Here is a 26772-nt window from a genome sequence, read left to right as displayed (position 1 = left end):
AGCGGTGGCCTTCAAGAGGAGAAACAGAGCTCTGAGAACCTCCAGAAGGTTCTGAGGAGCCATCAGAGCAGCTTCCAGGAGAGATATAACCTCCAGGAGATCTTCCAGAGGTCCTCGTTTGCTCCATCTTTGGAAAGGTTGAAGGTCAGCTTGGACGGAGCTTCTTTGCATCTGCTTTGATGGTTCTTCAGAGCCTTCTCCAGGGTTGGAGAGGTCCCATCTGAGCTCCTGAGGTCCCATCAAGGAAAGAGAAGTTGAGGCCTTTCAGTTGTCCAATGCCGTCGTGGTCCAAAGAGAACATCCGGAGCTTCAAGAAGACCTCTTCTTCACCTCCATCTTCTCCAGGAAGGAGGAGAACCCGGTGGTTCCTTTGAGTTTTGAGGTCCTCCCGACCCATTTCCATGAGAACCACCTCCAGGAGATGTGAAACCATCTCGAGGAGATGCAGAACCACCTCCAGGAGATGTGAAACCATCTCCAGGAGATGCAGAACCACCTCCAGGAGATGTGGAACCACCTCTATGAGGCTTAGAACCATCTCCAGGAGATCTGGAGCCACCTCTAGAACCACCTTCAGATGTGGAACCACCCCCAGGAGATCCAGAACCACCTCCAAGAGATCCAGAACCACCTCCAAGAGATCCAGAACCACCTCTAGAACCACCTCCAGATCTGAAACCATCTCCAGGACACGTGAAACCACCTCCAGGAGACGTGAAACCACCTCTAGAACCACCTCCAGATGCGGAACCACCTCCAAGAGATCCAGAACCACCTCTATGAGACTTAGAACCACCTCCAGGAGATGTGAAACCACCTCCAGAACCACCTCCAGATGTGGAACCACCCCCAGGAGATCCAGAACCACCTCCAGGAGATATGGGACCACCTCTAGAACCACCTCCAGATCTGGAACCATCTCCAAGAGATCCAGAACCACCTCCAGGAGATCCGGAACCACCTCCAGGAGATCCAGAACCATCTCCAGGAGATCCAGAACCATCTCCAGGAGATCCGGAACCATCTCCAGGAGATCCGGAACCACTTCTAGAACCACCTCCAGATGTGGAACCACCTCTAAGAGACATGAAACCACTTCCAGGAGATGTGAAACCATCTCGAGGAGATGTGGGACCACTTCTAGAACCCCCTCCAGATGTGGAACCACCTCTATGAGATGCGGAACCACCTCCAGGAGATGTGGAACCACCTCTATGAGGCTTAGAACCATCTCCAGGAGATCTGGAACCACCTCTAGAACCACCTTCAGATGTGGAACCACCTCCAGGAGATGTGAAACCATCTCAAGGAGATGCAGAACCACCTCAAGGAGATGTGGGACCACTTCTAGAACCTCCTCCAAATCTGGAACCACCTCCAAGAGATGTGGAACCACCTCTAGAACCACCTCCAGATGTGGAACCACCTCCAAGAGATGTGGAACCACCTCTAGAACCACCTTCAGATGTGGAACCACCCCCAGGAGATCCAGAACCACCTCCAAGAGATGTGGAACCACCTCTAGAACCACCTCCAGATGTGGAACCACCTCCAGAAGATGTGGAACCACTTCTAGAACCATCTCCAGATGTGGAAGCACCTCTAAGGGACATGAAACCACCTCCAGGAGATGTGGAACCACCTCCAGGAGATGTGAAACCATCTCCAGGAGATGTGAAACCACCTGCAGAACCACCTTCAGATGTGGAACCACCCCCAGGAGATCCAGAACCACCTCCAAGAGATGTGGAACCACCTCTAGAACCACCTCCAGATCTGGAACCATCTCCAAGAGATCCAGAACCACCTCCAGGAGATCCGGAACCATCTCCAGGAGATGTGGGACCACCTCTATGAGGCTTAGAACCATCTCCAGGAGATCTGGAACCACCTCTAGAACCACCTCCAGATGTGGAACCACCTCTAAGAGACATGAAACCACTTCCAGGAGATGTGGAACCACCTCCAGGAGATGTGGAACCACCTCCAGAACCACCTTCAGATGTGGAACCACCCCCAGGGGATCCGGAACCACCTCCAGAAGATGTGGAACCACCTCTAGAACCACCTCCAGATCTGGAACCACCTCCAGGAGATGTGGAACCACCTCCAGGAGATGTGGATGGACTTGACCACAGGTGGATTCTTCCAGATCTTCTATCCAAAGAGATGTGACTCAGATGGAAGTCCTCCATGGAAGCGTCCAAAGCTTCGGAAGCGGAGCTGTAGACTTGTGGAGATGTTGAAGGCCCCATTGGACGGGCCTTGGAGGAACCCGATTTGGTGGGAAGTGGAGTCGGATGGACTTGAAGGTCCTTTCCCACCACCGGATGATCTCGAGGTACTTCGAAGCTACTTGAGAAGCTCTCGGAGTGGTGGTGTCCACACGGTTTGGTCCTTTGGGGTCAAAGAACCGCCCGAAGCGAAGAGCTGGAGGGGTCCCCTTCTTCCAGATGGTGGAAAGCAAAGGGAGAAGGCGGTGGAGAAGACCTTCTCCGCTTCCTGTGGGGGAGACAACGTCGGATAAGAGTCAGCGGAAGGGTCTCCACGGGGAAAGGAGACGCTCAGAAGGTTTTCTATGGCCAAAGGACAATGGTGACCTCAGAAGAAGAGGCTCTGAAGGAGAAGCACCTCAACCCCCTCATGGAAAAGGCGGGAAGCCGCGGGGCATGCCGGGATTTGGAGTCCGCACTCACGGGAGGGAGAGGGCGGAGACTCCAACTCCCGTCATGCCCCGCGGCGGCACCACCCGCACCGCTCCCGCTCGTCTCTCGCGAGGGAATTGGGACTACAACTCCCGGCATGCCCCGCGCGGCGGCTGGGAGACACCCCCCGGGTGCCTTCTAACGTTAGAGAATGGACTACAGCTCCCATCATGCCCCGCGGCTGCATAGAGCCCATTATAACCAGGACTCAACTCCCATCATGCCCCGCGCCTGCATAGACCCCCCCAATTATAACCAGGATTCCAACTCCCATCATGCCCCGCGCTTTCACAGACTCAATTATACCCACGACTCCAACTCCCATCACGCCCCGCGCCTGCAGGCCCCGCCCCCCTCCATAGCCAGGACAGCTCCCATCATGCCCTGCGCCTGCAGACCGACCCCCCCCATAACAAAGACTCGAACTCCCATCATGCCCCGCGGCTGCATAGCCCCCATTATAACCAGGACTCCAACTCCCATCATGCCCCGCGGCCGCATGTAGCCTTATAACCAGGGCAACTCCCATCATGCTCTGTGCCTGCAGACTCCATTATAACCAGGACAACTCCCATCATGCCCCGCGCCTGCATAGACCTCACCCTTATTATAGCCAAGACTCCAACTCCCATCACACCCCGCGCCTGCATAGACGCTATTATAACCAGGACTCCAAATCCCATCATACCCCGCAGCTGCATAGACACCCTTTATAACCAGAACTCCAACTCCCATCATACCCCGCGCCTGTATAGACCCCCATTATAACCAGGATTCCAACTCCCATCACACCCCGCGCCTGTATAGACCCCCATTATAACCAGGACTCCAAATCCCATGATGCCCCGTGCCTGCATAGACGCCCCCCCCTCCCATTATAGCCAGGACTCAACTCCCATCACACCCCGTGCCTGCATAGACACCCTTTACAACCAGGACTCGAACTCCCATGATGCCCCGCGCCTGCATAGCCACCCTTTATGAACAGGACTCCAACTCCCATCAGCATCTATGCAGGCATGGGATGTATTATAATAACCAAGACTCCAACTCCCATCACACCCCGCGCCTGCATAGACCCTATTATAACCAGGACTCCAACTCCCATCATACCCCGCGCCTGCATAGACACCCCCTTGCTATAACCAGGACAACTCCCATGATGCCTCAAGACTGCACAGACCTCACCCTTATTATAACCAGGACTCCAACTCCCATCATGCCCCGCGGCTGCATAGATGCTATAATAACCAGGACTCCAACTCCTATCATACCCTGCGCCTGCCTAGACACCCTTTATAACCAGGACTCCAACTCCCATCATGCCCCGCGCCTGCACAGATTCCCCCCCCCCCCCCCAATAACCAGGACTCAACTCCCATCACACCCCGTGCCTGCATAGCCACCCTTTATGACCAGGACTCCAACTCCCATCATGCTCCGCGGCTCCATAGACACTCCCTTGTTATAACCAGGACAACTCCCATCAAGCCTCACGCCTGCATAGACCTCACCCTTATTATAGCCAAGACTCCAACTCCCATCATGCCCCGTGCCTATATAGATGCTATCATAATAACCAGGACTCCAACTCCCATGATGCCCCGCGTGTGCATAGACCCTATTGTAACCAGGACTCCAACTCAAATGATGCCCCGCACCTGCAGACACCCTTTATAACCAGGACTCCAACTCCCATCATGCCCCGCGGCTCCATAGACACTCCCTTGTTATAACCAGGACAACTCCCATCATGCCCCGCGCCTGCATAGACACCCTTTATGACCAGAACTCAACTCCCATAATGCTCCGCGTGTGCATAGACCCTATTATAACCAGGACTCCAACTCCCATCACACCCCGCGCCTGCATAGACCCTATTATAACCAGGACTCCAACTCCCATCACACCCCGCGCCTGCATAGACGCTATTATAACCAGGACTCCAACTCCCATCATACCCCGCAGCTGCACAGACACCCTTTATAACCAGAACTCCAACTCCCATCATGCCCCGCGCCTTCATAGACGCCCTTTTTGACCAGGACTCCAACTCCCATGACGCCCCGCGCCTGCATAGAGCCCCATTACAACCAGGACTGCAACTCCCATCACACCCTTCCCGGTGCTCCTTCCCACCCTGGAAGGGCCTCTGAGGTCCCCCGGAAGCCTTCTCCATCCTGGCCAAGGCCCGACTGTCCCATGGTGGCCTCATCCATGAGGTTCTCCAGCCTTTGGCTCATCACCCAGTGGCCATCGGGGAAGGTCGGTGGTGGCCACCAGCGCTGGAGAAGAGCTCCGGTGGCCACGGCCGCTTGGACTCCATGATCTCAAAGTGCTTTTCCAAGCAACCGGGACAAAGACCTTGAAGAACCATCACCGAAGAGGTGGAGAACCATCACCACGTGGCACTCATCCATCTTTGATTGTAGTCCTCCCAAGTCCACCGTCTTCCACCGCATCCCAGTGGTCTCATCGGGGTTTTAGATACCTCAATAAGGTGTTGACTTGTGCTGAAGACCTCTTCTCGTTGGTGGCTTTGGGCTTCTCCAGAGGTTTGGAGATGGCTTCTTGACTCTTCCATTGGGCCATCAGGTCTTCTTGGACATCTGGAGGGAGCTCGGAGAACGTTTGAGGATCGACGTCAGGAGGAAACACCACCACCTCCGTCGGTTCTGGTTGTCCGCAGACCATCGCCTTTGGAGTATCTTCAAGGTGGTCAACGGGATGAGGAGAAAAAGGAACCGGACCATTTAGAACTTGGGCTTCGGGGACATCTTTCTCCTCCAGATGTCTCCTGGCTTTGGTGGCTCTGGTTCTCCAGTGGCTCTGGAGCCACACGGCATCTCCATCGTCCACTTCCTGGAGGGGGGAAAAAAACAAGACAGACATGAAGCGTTGAGGTTCTCCAGAAGGCCGCGGCCATTGGCTCACAGGTTCTCCAGAGGTCCTCCGTCGATTACCCGGTCACGTTTTGGTGGCATCTCCTTGAGGTAGAAACCGATGGATCCTTTCTTGGTGCTGGGAAGTTCTTTGAGGTTGGAGAAGGTCACGCTTAGAAGGGTGAGATGAAACGGGACCTCCACATTTATCATCTTATGGAAGAGCTTCATCAAGACGTCCACCAACGGCGAGAGAAGGTTGGCGTTACCTACAAGAGAAGATACCATGAGGTCCCACCAGCCCTTGGTTGCTCCAAGGGTCATCTTGGCCACCTCCAGGGATCATGGAATGGCTCGGAAGGGACCTCAAAGCCCAGGGAGATCCTTCACGTCTACCTTGACCGAAGCGTTGAAGGAGATGAGGAGGGATTGGACATTGGCGGCTCTCGCGGTGGAACCATCGCTCGCTGGAGGAGCTCTGGCGGATGGTGAGTCTCAACGTGTGAGGTCGTCGGCCATCTTTGTAGACCCTGGAGGAGAAAAGGAGGAACGTTTGAAGGCCAAAGAGGAGAACGGTTTGAAGGCCAAAGAGGAGAACGGTTTGAAGGCCAAAGAGGAGAACGCTTTGAAGGCCAAAGGGGGAGCGCTTTGAAGGCCAAAGGGGGAACGCTTCGGAGGCCAAAGGGGGAGCGCTTTGAAGGCCAAAGGGGGAGCGCTTCGGAGGCCAAAGGGGGAACGCTTCGGAGGCCAAAGGGGGAATGCTTCGGAGGCCAAAGGGGGAACGCTTCGGAGGCCAAAGGGGGAACGCTTCGGAGGCCAAAGGGGGAACGCTTCGGAGGCCAAAGGGGGAACGCTCTGAAGGCCAAAGGGGGAACGCTTCGAAGGCCAAAGGGGGAACGCTTTGAAGCTCCTACGGATGAGATCTTGGGGAGAAACGTCCTCCTGGGAGGGAGGGGTTGTCCAGAGAAGCGGTGGCTTCTCCATCCCTCACCATAAAGAGTCACAGAAGGTCCTCACCTTTCTAAGAGGTTCGGGAGCAGCTCCAGAAGTTTCTCTTTGACTTCTGCTTCCGTTGAGCACTTCTTGAAGGAATCTTCGTCGCTGAAGGACTAAAGAAGAGCCAAAGGAGACCTTTGAGGTTTAGATGTCCACGAGTAGAATCATCACTGAGATGAGGCCGAGACCTCAACTGAAGGGGCGAAAGGCTTTGAGATGTTCCTCCAAAACACACGGTTTGCGTTGGAGAAACGCCTCCGAGGTCTATTTTTGGCCCCGCGAGAAGGATTGAGAAGAAACCACCAACCTGAGGAGGACCTGATGGAGTCACCGGAGAGTCGTCATCGCCGTAGCTGAGCTTCTGGATGCGCCGAGCGAGAGAAAGGCCCAATTCCTTCTCCAACGCGGTGGCCGGAAAGGTTTGGAGCTGCCAAACGCTCTCGATTCCCAACGTTTCCAAGCGTTTGGCTGTTTTGTAGCCGATGCCTGGAAGAAGCGGTGGAGAACCGTGGAGAAAAGGACAAAGAAGAAACAAAAAGGTGACTTTCTCCGGGGATTGTGGGATTGGGATGGGGCGGAAGAGACCTCAAAAGATCAGAGAACGACGGTTTGGGTGGGAAAGGACCTCAAAACCCAACGAGATCCACGGGGAGAAGACTCACCAGGAATCTTTTGGACACCACGAAGAGCACGGAGAAGATCTTGTCGGCTTTGTGGCAGGAGAACGGTTTGTTGGTTGGGTTTGAAGGTTCCGGAGACAAGTTTGGCCAAGAGTTTGTTGGAGGCCACTCCCGCGCAGCTGGTGAGGCCCAGGGTGGTGGCCACGGCTCGCCTGATGTCCTCTGCGATCTGAGAGCCCAGAACCAGCGCCACGTGGGTTCTGTCGTGGAGATCGATGGCTGCCGAGACAAACGAAGGCTCCTCGTTAGCAACAATGGTTGTCACCTTCCAGCTGAGGGGCTTCTGGACCAGGTGGGATCACCACAGCTTCCATCAAGCCCGCTCTTAGGTCCTAAAAAGCATCTCAAAGTCTTCTGAAGACCTTCAAGATGATGGAATGGGGTGGGTTGGAGGGGATCTTGAAGGTCATGGAATGGGTTGCGTTGAAGGGACCTTCAAGATGGTGGACTGATGGAATGGATTGAGTTGGAGGGACGTTCAGGATCATGGAATGGCCTTCAAAAGCCACCCAGTTCCAACCTTTGGGCTCCGAAAGACTTGGAAGGCGGTGCCGAAGGCCACGGGTTGGACTCACCGTGGTTGTTGTAGACGTGACCGGCCACGACGAGGTCAGAAGAAGTCTTCTGCTGCTTTAGTCTCTTCTCCACCATCTCTGTGACGTCCACGAAGTTCTCATCGAAGCCGAGCCTTTCCACCAGAGGACAGAACTCCTCCAACAACTCTAGAAGAAGGAATACGGATGGACAATCAGGACAGGAGCACTCCCAGGAGGTCTCCACGGGCTCAGCGATTGGGTTTGTCTACCTGTAACCTTGTAGGACGTTTCTCTGTAGGGCGTCAGGTCTTCTCCGTTAACCAGGACCAGGTGAGGACATATCTCCTTGGCGGCCTTCACCGCCATCAGTTTCTTCACGCCGAGATTTCTGGCGACGTAGTTACAGGTGACCACGATGGACTTCTGCTGCACACCTAAAGGTCACATGGTTTAAAGGGTGGGGATGTCAGAACCTCAGAGGAGACCACGGTTTGGTCACGAGGTGGTGAGAACATCACGGAACCGAGAAACCAACCACCCAAAAGGCTTCTCTAAGAGGTGATGAGAAACCTTGGAGAGATCTCGCCCATCCTGACGTATCCACCACCTCCTTAACCCCAAAGGAACAACGATGAGTCCTACCTAAAGGTTTGTCTTTCAGTTCTGGCTTCCGAATCATCTCCACTTGGGCGTAAAAGCAGTCCAGGTCCATGTGGACAATCACTCGGGACATTGAAACGGATGTGTTGTGTCCTCCTGGAAGGAGAAAATGGATTAAAAAATGCCTTTTTAGATCATTTTTATCCTCATTCTGATGCCAAATTGATTCCAGGAGGACAAATTGGCCACAGCAACTCCACCTTCTCCTAAAGATGGTCACGTTTTGGAGGTGGGACAACAGGGCCACGGAGGGGGTTGTTGTCCTCCTCTGCTCCTCTCAGGAGACCCCACTCCGAGTCCTGTGTTCAGCTGTGAAGGCCTCAGTGCAGGGAGGACATGGGGCTGGTGGAGCAAGGCCAGAGGAGGCCACCGAGATGACCTGAGGGCTGCCCACTCCTGGCCACCGCTATTAATGGCCACTCACAGGCCCCACCATTGCCCACTCATGGCCACCACCATTGCTGCCCTCATAGCCACTCCTGGCCACCACCACCATTGCCCTTATGGCCACTCATGGCCACTACCATCACTCCCTTATAGCAACTCCTGGACACCATCATCACCCCCTCATGGCCACCACCATCACTGCTCTCATGGCCACTCTTGGTCCCCACCATCGCCCCCTCGTGGCCACCACCGTGGCTGCCCTTGTGGCCACTCAGGGCCTCCACCCTCACGGCCACTCCTGGCCACTACCATCGCCCCCCTCATGGCCACTCATGGTCCCACCACTGTCCCCCTTATGGCCACCACCATTGCCCCCTCATGGCCACCATTATGGCTGCCCTCATGGCCACTCAGGCCACCATCATCCCCCTCATGGCTACTCCTGGCCACCAGCATGGCTGCCCTTGTGGTCACTCAGGGCCACCCTTCCTTTCCCCCTCATGGCCACCACCATCGCCCCCCTCATGGCCACCACCACCATTGCCCCCCCATGGCCACCACTATGGCTGCCCTCCTGGCCACCGCCATCACCGCTCATGGCCACTCACAGTCCCCATCATCACTCCCTCATGGCCACCACCATCGCCACCTCACAGCCACTCAAGATCACCACCGTCATGGCTTCCTTTATAGCCACCATCATGCTCCCACCACTGCCCCCTCAGGGTGACTCCTGGCCACCACCATCACCTCACTCATGGCCATCATCATGGCTCCCCTCATGCCCCCCTTTTCCCCTCCCATCCCATTCCCTCCCCTTTCCCCTCACACCACCCCTTTCCCACCCTTTTCACCTCCCCTTTTCCCCTCACACCACCCCCTTTCCCGCCTTTTTCATCCTCCCTTTCCCGCCTTTTTCACCTCCCCTCTTCCCGCCCTTTTCATCCCCTTTCCCCTCACACCACCCCTTTCCCGCCCTTTTCTCCTTTCCTGCTGCCCTCATGGCCACCACTGTGGTTGCTCTCACAGCCATTCAGGCCACCATCTCCCCCTTATGGCTACTCCTGGCCACCACCATCTCTGCCCTCATGGCCACTCATGGCCACCACCATTGCCCCCTCATGGCCACCACCATCGCTGCCCTTATGGCCACTCATGGCCACCGTCATCATTGACTCATGGCCACCACCATTGCCCCCTCATGGCCACCACCATTGCTGCCTTTATGGCCACCATCATCATTGACTCATGGCCACCACCATTGCCCCCTCATGGCCACCACCATCGCTGCCTTTATGGCCACCATCATCATTGACTCATGGCCACCACCATCGCTGCCTTTATGGCCACCATCATCATTGACTCATGGCCACCACCATTGCTGCCCTTATGACCTCTCATGGCTACCATCATCACTGACTCATGGCCAACACCATTGCCCCCTCATGGCCACTCATGGCAGCCACTGTTACCCACTCACGGCCACTCACAGTCCCCACCATCACTCCCTTCATGGCTACCACCACGTCTTCCCTCACGGCCACCATAAGGCTCCCCTCAAGCCCCAGTTTTTTCCCTCACACCCCATTTCCCGCCTTTTTCCCCTCCCCTCTTCCCGCCCTTTTCTCCTCACACCTTTTTCCCGCCCTTTTCACCTCCCCCCTTCCCGCCCTTTTCACCTCCCCCCTTCCCGCCTTTTTCCCCTCCCCTCTTCCCGCCTTTTTCCCCTCCCCTCTTTCCCGCCTTTTTCCCCTCCCCTCTTTCCCGCCCTTTTCACCTCCCCTTTCCCCCTCACACCGCCCCTTTCCCCCCTTTCCAACCACCGCCGGAGCCCTCAGCGCCCTCTGTCCCCTCAGCGCCAGCGGCGGCCACTCAACCCCTAAAGCGGCTCCTATCACCCCCCGACACGGCGGCCATTACCCCCTCCCGCTCCATTTCCCCCCTGTCTAACCCTTACCCGGCCCTTCGCCGTCCCACCGCTCTTCCTCCTCCTCCTCCTCGGGCTCCATTGAGCTCCTCAGCTCCGAGGCCAAATCCCAGAACTGGCTTCCAGGCCGCTCTGTCCCACCCTCTCTATGGTCGCCACATTGGCCGCTATAGGCCATGGCCGCCGCCGCAGTGGGGCCGCTCTGTCCCCCCCTCTCTATGGTCGCCCCACTGGGCGCTCTGGGCCAAGGCGCGGGTGTAGCGCCGCCGCTATGAGGCAACGCGCGGGTCCTAACGCCACCCGTAGCGCTTGGATTAGGTGCGATGCGCGGGCCCTAGCGCCGACCTGAGCGGCTTTAGGTGCGATGCGCAGGTCCCAGAGCGATGCCCCCCCCCCACTCCTGGTACCCACCATTGCCCCCTCGTGGCCACCACCATCACTCCCTTCATGGCCACCACCACGTCTTCCCTCACGACCACCACCGTGGCTCACCTCATGCCCCGCTTTTTCCCCTCACACACCATTTCCTACTCCTTTCACCTCCCCTCTTCCTGCCCTTTTCCCCTCACACCGCCCTTTCCCGCCTTTTTCCCCTCCCCTCTTCCCGCCCTTTTCCCCTCACACCCTCTTCCCGCCCTTTTCCCCTCCCCTCTTCCCGCCCTTTTCCCCTCCCCTTTCCCCCTCACACCGCCCCTTTCCGCCCCCTTTTCCCCTCACACCGCCCCTTTCCCCCCTTTCCAACCACCGTCGGAACCCTCAGCGCCCTCTGTCCCCTCAGCGCCAGCGGCGGCCACTGAACCCCTAAAGCGGCTCCTATCACCCCCCGACACGGCGGCCATTACCCCCTCCCCGCTCCATTTCCCCCCTGTCTACCCCTTACCCGGCCCTTCGCCGTCCCACCGCTCTTCCTCTTCCTCCTCCTCGGGCTCCATTGAGCTCCTCAGCTCCAAGGCCAAATCCCAGAACTGGCTTCCAGGCCGCTCTGTCCCACCCTCTCTATGGTCGCCGCATTGGCCACTTATAGGCAATGGCCGCCGCAGTGGGGCCGCTCTGTCCCCCCTTCTCTATGGTCGCCCCATTGGGTGCTATAGGCCAAGGCGCGAGTGTAGCGCCGCCGCTATGGGGCAACGCGCGGGTCCTAACGCCGCCCGCAGCGCTTGGATTAGGTGCCATGCGCAGGTCCTAGCGCCGACCTGAGCGGCTTTAGGTGCGATGCGCAGGTCCCAGAGCGATGCCCCCCCCACTCCTGGTCCCCACCATTGCCCCCTCGTGGCCACCACTAGCACTGCCCTCGTGGCTGCCCTTGTGGTCACTCAGAGTCACTACCACCACGCCCTCATGGCCACTCCTGGCCACCACCATCGCTGCCCTCATGGCCACTCATGTTCCTACCACTGTCTCCCTCATGGACACTCACGGCCACCACCGTTACCCACTCATAGCCACCACTGTTACCCCCTCACGGCCACCACTATGGCTGCCCTCATGGCCACCACCATCAGTGCCCTTATGGCCAGTCCCGGCCAACACCATTGCCCCCTCACAACCACCGCTATGGCTTCCCTCCTGGCCACCACCATCACCCCCTCGTGGCTGCCACCATTGTCCCCTCGTGGCCACTCACAGTCCCACCATCGCCTCCTCATGGCCACCATTACTGTCCCCCTCAGGGCCACCACCACATCTTCCCTCATGGCCACCATCGTGGCTCACCTCAAGCCCCACTTTTTGCCCTCACACCCCATTTCCCGCCCTTTTCGCCTCATACCGCCTCTTCCCGCCCTTTTCACCTCCCTCTTCCCGCCTTTTTCTCCTCCCCTCTTCCCGCCCTTTTTTCCCCTCCCCTCTTCCCGCCTTTTTCCCCTCCCTTCTTCCCGCCCTTTTTTCTCCTCCCCTCTTCCCGCCCTTTTTTCTCCTCCCCTCTTCCCGCCTTTTTCCCCTCCCCTCTTCCCGCCTTTTTCCCCTCCCCTCTTCCCGCCCTTTTTTCCCTCCCCTCTTCCCGCCCTTTTTCCCCTCCCCTCTTCCCGCCCTTTTTTCTCCTCCCCTCTTCCCGCCTTTTTTTCTCCTCCCCTCTTCCCGCCCTTTTTTCTCCTCCCCTCTTCCCGCCCTTTTTCCCCTCCCCTCTTCCCGCCTTTTTTCCCCTCCCCTCTTCCCGCCTTTTTTCCCCTCCCCTCTTCCCGCCCTTTTCACCTCCCCTCTTCCCGCCCTTTTACTCTCACACCCTCTTCCCGCCCTTTTCACCGCCCCTTTTCCCCTCACACCGCCCCCTTTCCAACCACCGTCGGAGCCCTCAGCGCCCTCTGTCCCCTCAGCGCCAGTGGCGGCCACTCAATCCCTAAAGCGGCTCCTATCACCCCTCGACACGGCGGCCATTACCCCGTTCCCGCTCCATTTCCCCCCCGTTTACCCCTTACCCGGCCCTTCGCCGTCCCACCGCTCTTCCTCCTCCTCGGGCTCCATTGAGCTCCTCAGCTCCAAGGCCAAATCCCAGAACTGGCTTCCAGGCCGCTCTGTCCCACCCGCTCTATGGTCGCCGCATTGGCCGCTATAGGCAATGGCCGCCGCTCTGGGGCCGCTCTGTCCCCCCTTCTCTATGGTCGCCCCATTGGGTGCTATAGGCCAAGGCGCGAGTGTAGCGCCGCCGCTATGGGGCAACGCGCGGGTCCTAACGCCGCCCGCAGCGCTTGGATTAGGTGCGATGCGCAGGTCCTAGCGCCGACCTGAGCGGCTTTAGGTGCGATGTGCAGGTCCCAGAGCGATGCCCCCCCAACTCCTGGTCCCCACCATTGCCCCGTCGCGGCCACCACCGTGGCTGCCCTTGTAGCCACTCAGGGCCACCACTACCACGCCCTCATGGCCACTCCTGGCCATAACCATCGCTACCCTCATGGCCACTCATGGTCCCACCACTGTTTCCCTTATGGCCACCACCATCGCTGCCCTCATGGCCACTCATGGTCCCACCACTGTCTCCCTTGTGGCCACCACCATCGCTGCCCTCATGGCCACCATTGTTACTCCCGTCATGGCCACTACCATCACCCCCTCACTGCTACCACTCTGGCTGCCCTCATGGCCACCAGTATCAGTGCCCTTATGGCCATTCCTGGCCACCACCATTGCCCCCTCACAACCACTGCTATGGCTTCCTTCCTGGCCACCACCATCACCCTCTCGTGGCTGCCACCACTGTCCCCTCGTGGCCACTCACAGTCCCACCATCGCCCCCTCATGGCCACCTTTACTGCCCCCCTCGGGGCCACTCATGGCTACCACCACGTCTTTCCTCGTGGCCACTATCATGGGTACCCTCAAGGCCCACTTTTTGCCCTCACACCCCATTTCCCGCCTTTTTCCCCTCCCCATTTCCCGCCCTTTTCCCCTCCCCTCTTCCCGCCCTTTTCCCCTCCCCTCTTCCCGCCCTTTTCTCCTCACACCCTTTTCCCGCCCTTTTCACCTCCCCTCTTCCCGCCCTTTTCGCCTCCCCTTTTCCCGCCCTTTTTCCCCTCCCCTCTTCCCGCCCTTTTCGCCTCACACCCTTTTCCCGCCTTTTTCCCCTCCCCTCTTCCCGCCCTTTTCACCTCCCCTCTTCCCGCCCTTTTCTCCTCACACCCTTTTCCCGCCCTTCTCACCTCCCCTTTCCCCCTCATACCGCCCCGTACCGCCCCCTTTTCCCCTCACACCGCCCCTTTCCCCCCTTTCCAACCACCGTCGGAGCCCTCAGCGCCCTCTGTCCCCTCAGAGCCACCCTCGCAGCCCCCGGCAGCCCCGTTGTCCCCTCAGCGTCAGCGGCGGCCACTCAACCCCTAAAGCGGCTCCCATCACCCCCCGACGCGGCGGCCATTACCCCCTCCCCGCTCCATTTCCCCTCTGTCTACCCCTTACCCAGCCCTTCGCCGTCCCACCGCTCTTCCTCCTCCTCCTCCTCCTCTTCGGGCTCCATTGAGGTCCTCAGATCCAACGCCAAATCTTAGAACTGGGCTTCCAGGCTGCTCTGTCCCACTCTCTCTATGGTCGCCGCATTGGCCACTTATAGGCAATGGCCGCCGCTCTGGGGCCGCTCTGTCCCCCCCTCTCTATGGTCGCCCCATTGGGCGCTATGGGTCAAGGCGCGGGTGTAGCGCCGCCGCTATGGGCAACGCGCGGGTCCTAACGCCGCCTGCAGCGCTTGGATTAAATGCCATGCGCAGGTCCTAGCGCCGATCTAAGAGGGTTTAGGTGCGATGCGCAGGTCCTAGAGGAATTCCCCCCCCTTCGCTCTTTACAGTACCCGCGCTATGGCGGCGGCGCAGTGGCCTCTCTGCCCCTTCCCTCTCTATGATCCCTTAATGCAGCGCAATACTCCATGGCCGCCGCGCTGTGGCCGCTCTGCTCTGCCGTCTCTATGCTCCCCATCGCGTTCCCCTTAGTAGCCATGGCCGCTTCCGGGTTTGTTGGGGGTGTTGGGGGGGGGGGGGCGGTGCGCGCGCAGCCGCCGCCATCGCCGCGGGGAAAGCGGAGGCAGCGCCGGTGGATGGACAAACCGGGGAGGATGGACTGTCCCGCGCTGCCGCCGGGCTGGAAGAAGGAGGAGGTCATCCGCAAGTCGGGGCTCAGCGCAGGAAAGAGCGATGTCTACTATTTCAGGTACCGAAACGGCGCTTCCTCCATCCACCCCCCCCACCCCGTTTCCCGCTTGTCCCGCTCCCCCTATCCCCATTTCCCAGTTGTCCCAGTGCCTCCCAGTTCCCCTCATCCCCATTTCCCAGTGTCTCCCAGTTCCCCTCACCCCCATTTCCCACTTCCCCCAGTTCCTGTCATCCTTGCTTCTCCAGTTCCTCCAGTTCTCCGCCTCCTCTCATCCCCGTTCCCCAGTATTCCCAGTTCCTGTCATCCTCGCTCACTGGTTTCTCTACACTCCCCCATTCCCATTTCCCAGTTGTCCCAGTGTCTCCCAGTTCCGGCATCCCAGTTTCCCAGTTCTCCCAGTTCCTGTTATCCTTGCTTCTCCGGTTCTTCCAGTTCTCCGGCTTCTTTCATCTCCCTTTCCCAGTTGTCCCAGTGCCTCCTGGCTCCCCTCATCCCTATTTCCCAGTGTCTCCCAGTTCCCCCCATCCCTATTTCCCAGTGTCTCCCAGTTCCCCCCATCCCAGTTGCTCCAGTTCCTCCCAGTCCCCCCCATCCTGGTTTCCCAGTTCCTCCAGTGCCTCCTTCCTCTCCCCAAGTCCCAGTTTCCCCAGTTCCTTTCCCACCATTTCTCCTGAGGAAGGAGCTCCTTTCCCACCATTTCTCCTCAGGAAGGAGCTCCTTTCCCACCATTTCTCCTCACGAAGGAGCTCCTTTCCCTCCATTTCTCCTCAGGAAGGAGCTCCTTTCCCTCCATTTCTCGTCACGAAGGACCTCCTTTCCCACCATTTCTCCTCAGGAAGGGACCTTCTTTCCCACCATTTCTCCTCAGGAGGAGCTCCTTTCCCACCATTTCTCCTCAATGAGGGGATGAAGGAGCTCCTTTCCCACCATTTCTCCTCATGAAGGTGCTCCTTTCCCACCATTTCTCCTCAGTGAGGGGATGAAGGAGCTCCTTTCCCGCCATTTCTCCTCAGGAAGGAGCTCCTTTCCCACCATTTCTCCTCAGGAAGGAGCTCCTTTCCCACCGTTTCTCCTCACGAAGGAGATCCTTTCCCACCATTTCTCCTCAGTGAGGGATGAAGGAGCTCCTTTCCCACCATTTCTCCTCGCGAAGGAGCTCCTTTCCCACCATTTCTCCTCAGGAAGGAGCTCCTTTCCCACCATTTCTCCTCAGGAAGGAGCTCCTTTCCCGCCATTTCTCCTCAGGAAGGAGCTCCTTTCCCACCATTTCTCCTCACGAAGGAGCTCCTTTCCCACCATTTCTCCTCAGGAAGGAGCTCCTTTCCCACCTTTTCTCCTCAGGAAGGAGCTCCTTTCCCGCCATTTCTCCTCATGAAGGAGCTCTTTTCCCACCATTTCTCCTCAGTGAGGGGATGAAGGAGCTCCTTTCCCACCATTTCTCCTCAGGAAGGAGCTCCTTTCCCACCTTTTCTCCTCACGAAGGAGCTCCTTTCCCACCATTTCTCCTCAGTGAGGGGATGAAGGAGCTCCTTTCCCGCCATTTCTCCTCAGGAAGGAGCTCCTTTCCCACCATTTCTCCTCAGGAAGGACCTCCTTTCCCACCATTTCTCCTCAGGAAGGAGCTCCTTTCCCGCCATTTCTCCTCACGAAGGACCTCCTTTCCCACCATTTCTCCTCAATGAGAGGACACGGAGCTTCCAGTCCAACCCTACGTATCCACCACTAAATCAGCTCCGTGAGCTCCTCATCTTCCAGGGATGGCTCCTTAATTAATCCACGGAGCTCCTCCATCCTTAATTAAGCCATGGAGCTCCTCCATCCTTAATTAAGCCATGGAGCTCCTCCATCCTTAATTAATCCACGGAGCTCCTCCATCCTTAATTAAACCATGGAGCCACAAAAGCTCTTCTGAGGGACCACAAAAGCTCTTCTGAGGGACCACAAAAGCTCTTCTGAGGGACCACAAAAGCTCTTCTGAGGGACCACAAAGCTCTTCTCTGTCCTCGGGGCGAAGAGATGTCCCTTTGAAGGTCGGGTTGTGTTTGGTCGGTTGGAGAAGCTCTGGAGACAATCCGGTTGGGTTACTTCAATCCTTCTTCTAAGGAGACCTTCACCTTTGTCTTAACGGACGAGGGAGGACTTAGGGAAGAAGGTCTTCTCCTTAGAGGTTTCTTCGTTCCTTCCTGCTGCTCCTCTTCCATCTTCCTTCTTTCCTTGAGGAGAAGTTGGAGGTCCCACCTTCTTCTCCTCAGCTTCTCTGCGTTGTTTCTCCTTCATCTTAGAGGACCTGAGTTGGAGAACGAGTGTTCTGAGGGCCATCTGAGGTGGTTTGGGCTGGAGAAGAAGTTCTGAGGGACATCTTAGGGCCATCTGAGGTAGTTTGGGCTGGAGAAGAAGTTCTGAGGGACATTTGAGGGCCACCTGAGGTGGTTTGGGCTGGAGAAGAAGTTCTGAGGGCCATCTGAGGTGGTTTGGGCTGGAGAAGAAGTTCTGAGGGACATCTGAGGGCCACCTGAGGTGGTTTGGGCTGGAGAAGAAGTTCTGAGGGACATCAGAGGGACATCTGAGGTGGTTTGGGCTGGAGAAGAAGTGTTTTTTGTCTTCTACTGCCCCTTTTTTTGCCACCTTGTCTTCTCCTTCCCCACCTTTCCTGGAGCTCCGAGTTCTCTTTGGAGTCTTCTCCTCCGATCTCACCACCCCTCAAAGTCTCAATTGGCCTCCAGCCCTCATCTTGATAGTCTCCATCTTCACTTGGAGACTCCAAACGTGGACGGAGACCTCTAAATGGGACCTCTTAGAGCAGAGGACAACCCTTGGTGGCCACGTTGCTTTGGAGGCAACCTAAAGAACCCACGCTGGTGGTGGTCAACCATCCCAGAAGCCACCTTAGATGGCCTCCAAGTCCATTAGATCCTGGTAGACACGTCGATTATGAGTCCCACCACACAGAGGACCTTAATTTCCTGGAAAAGCTCCAAATTCCACCATTTTAGAAGGTTTTTAGATGGTTTGAGAAGATAAAAAAAGAGGTTTTGGAGCGTTCTGGGTGGTGTCTTCTCCAGTGAAGCTCATGAAGGTCTTTTCTTCTTTCTAGTCCAAGCGGGAAGAAGTTCCGGAGCAAACCTCAGCTGGCGAGATACCTGGGCAACACGGTGGACCTCAGCAGCTTCGACTTCCGGACGGGGAAGATGATGCCCAGTAAATTGCAGAAGAACAAACAAAGACTAAGGAGCGAGTCCCTCAACCAAACCAAGGTGGGTTACGACCTCCTCGGAGATGCCTTCAAACCTCCTGTTCTCCTCCAGGTTCTCCTCCAGGTTCTCCTCCATGTCCTCCTCCATGTCCTCCTCCATGTCCTCCTCCATGTCCTCCTCCATGTCCTCCTCCATGTCCTCCTCCATGTCCTCCTCCATGTCCTCCTCCATGTCCTCCTCCATGTCCTCCTCCATGTCCTCCTCCATGTCCTCCTCCATGTCCTCCTCCATGTCCTCCTCCATGTCCTCCTCCATGTCCTCCTCCATGTCCTCCTCCATGTCCTCCTCCATGTCCTCCTCCATGTCCTCCTCCATGTCCTCCTCCATGTCCTCCTCCATGTCCTCCTCCATGTCCTCCTCCATGTCCCCTTCCAGGTTCTCCTCCCGGTTCTTCAGGTTCCCCTCCAGGTTCTCCTCCCGGTTCTTCAGGTTCTCCTCCATGTTCCCCTCCATGTCCTCCTTTGGTGGCTTCAAGGTGATACGGAGCCTCCATCTTTGGTGCCTTCAAGGTGATACGGAGCCTCCATCTTTGGTGGCTTCAAGGTGATACGGAGCCCCCATCTTTGGTGGCTTCAAGGTGATACGGAGCCCCCATCTTTGGGGGCTTCAAGGTGATACGGAGCCCCCATCTTTGGGGGCTTCAAGGTGATACGGAGCCTCCATCTTTGGTGGCTTCAAGGTGATACGGAGCCTCCATCTTTGGTGGCTTCAAGGTGATACGGAGCCTCCATCTTTGGTGGCTTCAAGGTGATACGGAGCCTCCATCTTTGGTGGCTTCAAAGTGATGCGGAGCCTCCATCTTTGGTGCCTTCAAGGTGATACGGAGCCTCCATCTTTGGTGGCTTCAAGGTGATACGGAGCCTCCATCTTTGGTGGCTTCAAGGTGATACGGAGCCTCCATCTTGGGAGGCTTCAAGGTGATACGGAGTCTCCATCTTTGGTGGCTTCAAGGTGATACGGAGCCTCCATCTTTGGTGGCTTCAAGATGACCTAAAAGATGAGGTAGATGAGGTTCTCGAGCACCTCATTTCCTGGTGGCCACGTCTTCTTGGACATGAGACCTCCAATTTCTTCTCCCTCAGTGACTTTTAAGCTTCGTTAATGAAGCTTTTGAGGTCTCCTGAGGTTCCTGAAGGACCTCCGTTGTCTTCTCCTTCCTTCTCAGGGCAAACCGGACCTCAACACCACGTTGCCCATCAGGCAGACGGCCTCCATCTTCAAGCAACCCGTCACCAAAGTCACCAACCACCCCAGCAACAAAGTCCGCACGGACCCGCAACGAGTGACCGAACAGCCTCGGCAGGTGAGGAACCCATCGGGTCCACCACCGCGCCCGGGAAGCCATTGCTCCTCAGGAAGGAGCTCCTTTCCCACCATTTCTCCTCATGAAGGAGCTCCTTTCCCACCATTTCTCCTCATGGAGCTCCTTTCCCGCCATTTCTCCTCAGGAAGGAGCTCCTTTCCCGCCATTGCTCCTCACGAAGGAGCTCCTTTCCCACCATTTCTCCTCATGGAGCTCCTTTCCCACCATTTCTCCTCAGGAAGGAGCTCCTTTCCCACCATTTCTCCTCACGAAGGAGCTCCTTTCCCGCCATTTCTCCTCACGAAGGAGCTCCTTTCCCGCCATTTCTCCTCAGGAAGGAGCTCCTTTCCCACCATTTCTCCTCAGGAAGGAGCTCCTTTCCCACCATTTCTCCTCAGGAAGGAGCTCCTTTCCCGCCATTTCTCCTCAGGAAGGAGCTCCTTTCCCACCATTTCTCCTCATGGAGCTCCATTCCCGCCATTTCTCCTCAGGAAGGAGCTCCTTTCCCACCATTTCTCCTCAGGAAGGACCTCCTTTCCCGCCATTTCTCCTCAGGAAGGAGCTCCTTTCCCACCATTTCTCCTCAGGAAGGAGCTCCTTTCCCACCATTTCTCCTCAGGAAGGAGCTCCTTTCCCACCATTTCTCCTCAGGAAGGAGCTCCTTTCCCACCATTTCTCCTCAGGAAGGAGCTCCTTTCCCACCATTTCTCCTCAGGAAGGAGCTCCTTTCCCGCCATTTCTCCTCAGGAAGGAGCTCCTTTCCCACCATTTCTCCTCATGGAGCTCCATTCCCGCCATTTCTCCTCAGGAAGGAGCTCCTTTCCCACCATTTCTCCTCAGGAAGGACCTCCTTTCCCGCCATTTCTCCTCAGGAAGGAGCTCCTTTCCCACCATTTCTCCTCAGGAGGGAGCTCCTTTCCCACCATTTCTCCTCAGGAAGGAGCTCCTTTCCCACCATTTCTCCTCAGGAAGGAGCTCCTTTCCCGCCATTTCTCCTCAGGAAGGAGCTCCTTTCCCGCCATTTCTCCTCAGGAAGGAGCTCCTTTCCCGCCATTTCTCCTCAGGAAGGAGCTCCTTTCCCGCCATTTCTCCTCAGGAAGGAGCTCCTTTCCCGCCATTTCTCCTCAGGAAGGAGCTCCTTTCCCGCCAATTTCTCCTCAGGAAGGAGCTCCTTTCCCACCATTTCTCCTCAGGAAGGAGCTCCTTTCCCACCATTTCTCCTCATGGAGCTCCTTTCCCGCCATTTCTCCTCAGGAAGGAGCTCCTTTCCCACCATTTCTCCTCAGGAAGGAGCTCCTTTCCCACCATTTCTCCTCACGAAGGAGCTCCTTTCCCACCATTTCTCCTCATGGAGCTCCTTTCCCGCCATTTCTCCTCAGGAAGGAGCTCCTTTCCCACCATTTCTCCTCATGGAGCTCCTTTCCCACCATTTCTCCTCAGGAAGGAGCTCCTTTCCCGCCATTTCTCCTCATGGAGCTCCGTTCCCACCATTTCTCCTCAGTGAGGGATGAAGGAGCTCCTTTCCCGCCATTTCTCCTCAGGAAGGAGCTCCTTTCCCGCCATTTCTCCTCAGGAAGGAGCTCCTTTCCCACCATTTCTCCTCAGGAAGGAGCTCCTTTCCCGCCATTTCTCCTCATGAAGGAGCTCCTTTCCCGCCATTTCTCCTCAGGAAGGAGCTCCTTTCCCGCCATTGCTCCTCAGGAAGGAGCTCCTTTCCCACCATTTCTCCTCAGGAAGGAGCTCCTTTCCCACCATTTCTCCTCACACGTGGTAGAACCTCAACTCCTGGTGGGATTCCATCTGAGAAGCTCTTTGAGAAGGTTCTCGAGAAGCTTCGAACCTCCTGGAATGGGTTGAGGTGAACCCCAGTTTAGAAACGATGGATTTAAGGAGTTGAGGAGAACCTCAAAGCTTATGGAGGTCCACCAGCGGTTGCTCCAAGCTCCGTTTTGGGTGGTTCTCCATGAGTCTCGCATCTCCTGGTGGTTGGAACAACATCTTCTCACCTCTTTGCAGCTCTTCTGGGAGAAGAGGCTCCAAGGACTGAGCGCCTCCGACGTCACCGAGCAGATCATCAAGTCCATGGAGCTCCCCAAAGGTCTTCAAGGTACTTCAGCTTCTCTTTCTCCTCCGTTTCCACCACCGTGGCTCGAGAAGGACCTCCGCGTCCACCCAAATCCACACACAGGGCCACCTCCTGCGCCTCAGGGCCTCTGAGCTCCATCTCAGGTGGCCTTCAAGATCTCCAGGGAGGAGTCAACCACTTCTCTGGGCCATCTGCACCTCCTCATCCTCGTGGGGCTGTTTGGCCTTGGAGATCCCTTCCAACCCAACCGTCCCATGACCTTCAAGGTCCTTCCAACCCATCCCATGACCTCCAAAGTCCTCCAACCCAACCATTCCACAACCTTTAAGGTCCTTCCAACCCATCACATGACCTTCAAGGTCCTCCAATCCAACCATTCCATGACCTTTAAGGTCCTTCCAACCCATCCCATGACCTTCAAGGTCCTCCAACCCAACCATTCCACAACCTTCAAGGTCCTTCTGACCCATTCCATGATCTCCTAAGTCCTCCAACCCAACCATTCCACAACCTTTAAGGTCCTTCCAACCCATCCCATGACCTCCAAGGTCCTCCAACCCAACCATTCCACAACCTTTATGGTCCTTCCAACCCATTCTATGACCTTCAAGGTCCTTCTGACCCATCCCATGACCTCCAAAGTCCTCCAACCCAACCATTCCACAACCTTTAAGGTCCTTCCAACCCATCCCATGACCTTCAAGGTCCTCCAACCCAACCATTTCACGACCTTTAAGGTCCTTCCAACCCATTTGATGACCTTCAAAGGTCCTCCAACCCATCCCATGACCTCCGAAGTCCTCCAACCCAACCATCCCATGACCTTCAAGGTCCTTCCACCCAATCTCAGTCCGTAATTCCATCTTCTTTGAGGTCCTTCCAACCCATTCCACGACCTCCAAAGTCCTCCAACCCAACCATCTCATGACCTTCAAGGTCCTCCAACCCACCCCATGACCTCCAAAGTCCTTCCACCTCATCCTTCCCCCCCCCTTTGGCTCTCTTGAAGTCCATCCCAACCTCCAGCAGATCTTTTTCTCTTCTCCTTTCCCACTTCCTCTTCGTTCTTCGTCCTCCACCGAGAAGTCCTCCACCTCCTGATGGTTTCTCCGACTCGTGGTGGACCTCTTTCTTCTCCTTTCTTCCAGGAGTTGGTCCGGGGAACAACGATGACACTTTATTGTCCGCCGTCGCCAGTGCTTTACACACCAGTTCGGCGCCCATCACCGGACAACTCTCGGCGGCGGTGGAGAAGAACCCGGCGGTTTGGCTCAATACGGCGCAGCCGCTCTGTAGGGCCTTCATCGTCACCGATGAGGACATCAGGTATCTTCTGGAGGGGTCACCACACCACCTGCGGCCTCAAAAAGGTCCTGGAGGACCTCGAGAGGGTTCTGGAGGACCTCGAGAGGGTTCTGGAGGACCTCGAGAGGGTTCTGGAGGACCTCGAGAGGGTTCTGGAGGACCTCGAGAGGGTTCTGGAGGACCTCGAGAGGGTTTTGGAGGACCTCGAGAGGGTCCTGAGGGACTTAAAGAGGGTCTTGGAGGACCTAAAGTGGGTTCTGGAGGACCTGAAGAAGGTTCTGGAGGACCTAAAGAGGGTCCTGGAGGACCAAAGGGGGGCCTGGAGTACCTTGAGAGGGTTCTGGAGGACCAAAAGAGGGTTCTGGAGGACCAAAGGGGGTTCTGGAGGACCTCAATAAGCTTCTAGAGGACTGAAAGAGGGTTCTGGAGGACCTGAAGAGGGTTCTGGAGGACCTGAAGAGGCTTCTGGGGGACCTCAGAAGGCTCCTGGAGGACCTCAGAAGGCTCCTGGAGGACCTCAAGAGTGTTCTGGAGGACCAAAGGGGTCCCTGGAGGACCTAAAGAGGGTCCTGGAGGACCAAAGGGGTCCCTGGAGGACCTAAAGAGGGTTCTGGAGGACCAAAGGGGGGCCTGGAGGACCCAAAGAGGGTTCTGGAGGACCTTGAGAGGGTTCTGGAGGACCTTGAGAGGGTTCTGGAGGACCAAAAGAGGGTTCTGGGGGAACTAAAGAGGGTCCTTGAGGATTTCAAGAGGGTCTGGTGGATCTAAAGATGGTCCTGGGGGACCTCAAGAGGGTTCTGGAGGACCCAAAGAGGCTTCTGGAGGACCTCAGGAAGGTTCTGGAGGACCTCAAGAGGCTCCTGGAGGACCTCAAGAGGCTCCTGGAGGACCTCAAGAAGGTTCTGGAGGACCTCAAGAGGGCCCTGAAGGACTTAAAAGATGGTCCTGGAGGACCTCAAGAGGGCCCTGAAGGACTTAAAAGATGGTCCTGGAGGACCTAAAGAAGGTCCTGGAGGATCTCAAGAGGGTCTGGAGGACCTAAAGATGGTTCTGGAGGATCTCAAGAGGGTCTGGAGGACCTAAAGATCGTCCTGGAGGACCCAAAGAGGGTTCTGGAGGTCCTCTAGAGGGTCTGGAGGCTCTCAAGAGGGTTCTGGAGGCCCTAAAGAGGGTCCTTGAGGATTTCAAGAGGGTCCGGTGGATCTAAAGGTGGTCCTGGAGGACCTCAAGAGGCTTCTGGGGGAACTTAAGAGGGTTCTGGAGGACCAAAGGGGGTTCTGGAGGACCTCAAGTGGGTTCTGGAGGTCCTCAAGAGGGTCCTGGAGGACCAAAGGGGGTTCTGGAGGACCTCAAGAGGCTCCTTTGCTCCTCGTGATGGTCTTGAGCTTCTGGTTGGCTTTGGAGCTTCCTCCAACATGAAGTCCATGTTCTCTCCTTTCTTCTGTCCTCCAGAAAACAAGAAGAACGCGTTCAACAAGTCCGGAAGAAACTGGAAGAAGCACTTATGGCCGACATATTGTCCCGAGCGGCCGATACCACCAGAGACCTCGAGGTGGACATGGACAACGGAGATGAAGCATGAAGAGAAATCAGGTGAGTCAACTCCTGGAGGGCCTCCAGAAGGTCCTTCTGGGGTTGGACTATGGCTTAAGGTTCTCCACAGGTTCCTTTCGTGGTCCTTAATGGGCTTTTTGAGCCATCTGTGACCTTTTAAGGTCCTTCAACTCATCCCATTCCCTCTTTCTCATCATCATTGGGGCCTTCTGGAGAACCTCAACTCATGGTTTGACCTCATTGGGGCCTTCTGGAGAACCTCAACTCATGGTTTGACCTCATTGGGTCCTTCTGGAGAACCTCAACTCATGGTTTGACCTCATTGGGTCCTTCTGGAGAACCTCAATTCGTCATTTGACCTCATTGGGTTCTTCTGGAGAACCTCAACTCATGGTTTGACCTCATTGAGTCCTTCTGGAGAACCTCAACTCATGGTTTGACCTCATTGGGTCCTTCTGGAGAACCTCAACTCATGGTTTGACCTCATTGGGTCCTCCTGGAGAACCTCAACTCATGGTTTGACCTCATTGGGTCCTTCTGGAGAACCTCAACTCATGGTTTGACCTCATTGGGGCCTTCTGGAGAACCTCAACTCATGGTTTGACCTCATTGGGTTCTTCTGGAGAACCTCAACTCATGGTTTGACCTCATTGGGTCCTTCTGGAGAACCTCAACTCATGGTTTGACCTCATTGGGTCCTTCTGGAGAACCTCAATTCGTCATTTGACCTCATTGGGTTCTTCTGGAGAACCTCAACTGATGGTTTGACCTCATTGGGTCCTTCTGGAGAACCTCAACTCATGGTTTAACCCCATTGGGTCCTTCTGGAGAACCTCAACTGATGGTTTGACCTCATTGGGGCCTTCTGGAGAACCTCAACTCATGGTTTGACCCCATTGGGGCCTTCTGGAGAACCTCAACCCATGGTTTAACCCCATTGGGTCCTTCTGGAGAACCTCAACTCATGGTTTAACCCCATTGGGTCCTTCTGGAGAACCTCAACTGATGGTTTGACCTCATTGGGTTCTTCTGGAGAACCTCAACTCATAGTTTGACCTCATTGGGTCCTTCTGGAGAACCTCAACTCATGGTTTGACCTCATTGGGTTCTTCTGGAGAACCTCAACTGATGGTTTGACCTCATTGGGTCCTTCTGGAGAACCTCAACTCATGGTTTGACCTCATTGGGTTCTTCTGGAGAACCTCAACTGATGGTTTGACCTCATTGGGTCCTTCTGGAGAACCTCAACTCATGGTTTGACCTCATTGGGTCCTTCTGGAGAACCTCAACTCAACCTTTTGGGTTCTTCTCTGCAGGTACTTTGGATCCATCGGTGGAGGAACCTCCTCGATGTCCACAGCACTTTCTTTTGGGGTCTTTTGGAGAAGACACCGCCCAACGCACATTTGTAGAGCTTCAAACTTAGCATTAAAGCCTTTTGTAGAAGACCTATTTTTGATGTCGAGATCTTCTCCGAGAAGACACTTTATTTTCTCTCCAAAGGACTTCTGAGTCCTCTTTTGATATCTTTTGGACCTTCTCATCTTCCAACCGACGTTGAGCTCTTCACGAAGAGGTCCTAAAACCCTTCTGGAGTCCTCTTGAGGAGAAGAAGATGGAGTTTCGGGGGGGGGTTTGGGGCTGGAGAAGAGGAGAACCTCAAGATGGTGAGGTTGGAGGACCTCAAGATGTGGAGGTGGAGAAGAGGACCTCAAGATGGTGAGGTTGGAGGACCTCAAGATGTGGAGGTGGAGAAGAGGACCTCAAGATGGTGAGGTTGGAGGACCTCAAGATGTTGAGATGAGAACAGGAGGACCTCAAGATGTTGAGGTGGAGAAGAGGAGAACCTCAAGATGTTGAGGTTGGAGGACCTCCAGATGTTGAGGTGGAGAAGAAGAGGACCTCCAGATGTTGAGGTGGAGAAGAAG

At 56.2% G+C, this 26772-nt stretch overlaps 3 protein-coding genes across 4 annotated transcripts; 1 reads left to right on the top strand and 2 right to left on the bottom strand.

Moving 5' to 3' along the window:
* Positions 1-187: 187 nt before the first annotated feature.
* Positions 188-1870, bottom strand: LOC128850289 (uncharacterized). The gene is made up of 2 exons (XM_054053313.1): positions 1046-1870; positions 188-1003 (listed from the first exon to the last, which is right to left on the bottom strand). Exons 1-2 carry the CDS (start codon positions 1868-1870, stop codon positions 188-190), a joined length of 1641 nt encoding a protein of 546 aa, XP_053909288.1.
* Positions 1871-2110: 240 nt separating this feature from the next.
* On the bottom strand, positions 2111-11137 carry LOC104061415 (DNA polymerase iota). 2 transcript variants are annotated; one of them, XM_054053314.1, is made up of 10 exons: positions 10804-11137; positions 8442-8555; positions 8069-8233; positions 7839-7985; positions 7246-7482; positions 6891-7069; positions 6605-6696; positions 5984-6117; positions 5669-5856; positions 4099-5567 (listed from the first exon to the last, which is right to left on the bottom strand). In XM_054053314.1, exons 1-10 carry the CDS (start codon positions 10949-10951, stop codon positions 5178-5180), a joined length of 1794 nt encoding a protein of 597 aa, XP_053909289.1. In that variant the 5' UTR covers positions 10952-11137; the 3' UTR covers positions 4099-5177. The 2 variants fall into 2 exon arrangements, 1 of the variants encoding a protein (XP_053909289.1); XR_008447603.1 differs by lacking the exons at positions 8442-8555; positions 10804-11137 and adding an exon at positions 2111-2502 and having other exon boundaries at positions 4845-5567; positions 8069-8204.
* A 4035-nt stretch (positions 11138-15172) lies between these two features.
* On the top strand, positions 15173-26474 carry LOC128850292 (methyl-CpG-binding domain protein 2-like). The gene is made up of 7 exons (XM_054053317.1): positions 15173-15399; positions 18437-18596; positions 19762-19899; positions 21916-22006; positions 23134-23311; positions 24743-24883; positions 26161-26474. The coding sequence occupies exons 1-6, from the start codon at positions 15188-15190 to the stop codon at positions 24870-24872; spliced, it is 909 nt and encodes a 302-aa protein (XP_053909292.1). The 5' UTR covers positions 15173-15187; the 3' UTR covers positions 24873-24883; positions 26161-26474.
* Positions 26475-26772: the final 298 nt, after the last annotated feature.

Source organism: Cuculus canorus, chromosome W (genome assembly GCF_017976375.1).
Source record: "Cuculus canorus isolate bCucCan1 chromosome W, bCucCan1.pri, whole genome shotgun sequence".
Lineage (NCBI taxonomy): Eukaryota > Metazoa > Chordata > Aves > Cuculiformes > Cuculidae > Cuculus > Cuculus canorus.
This window is presented reverse-complemented; position numbering and strand designations above follow the sequence as displayed.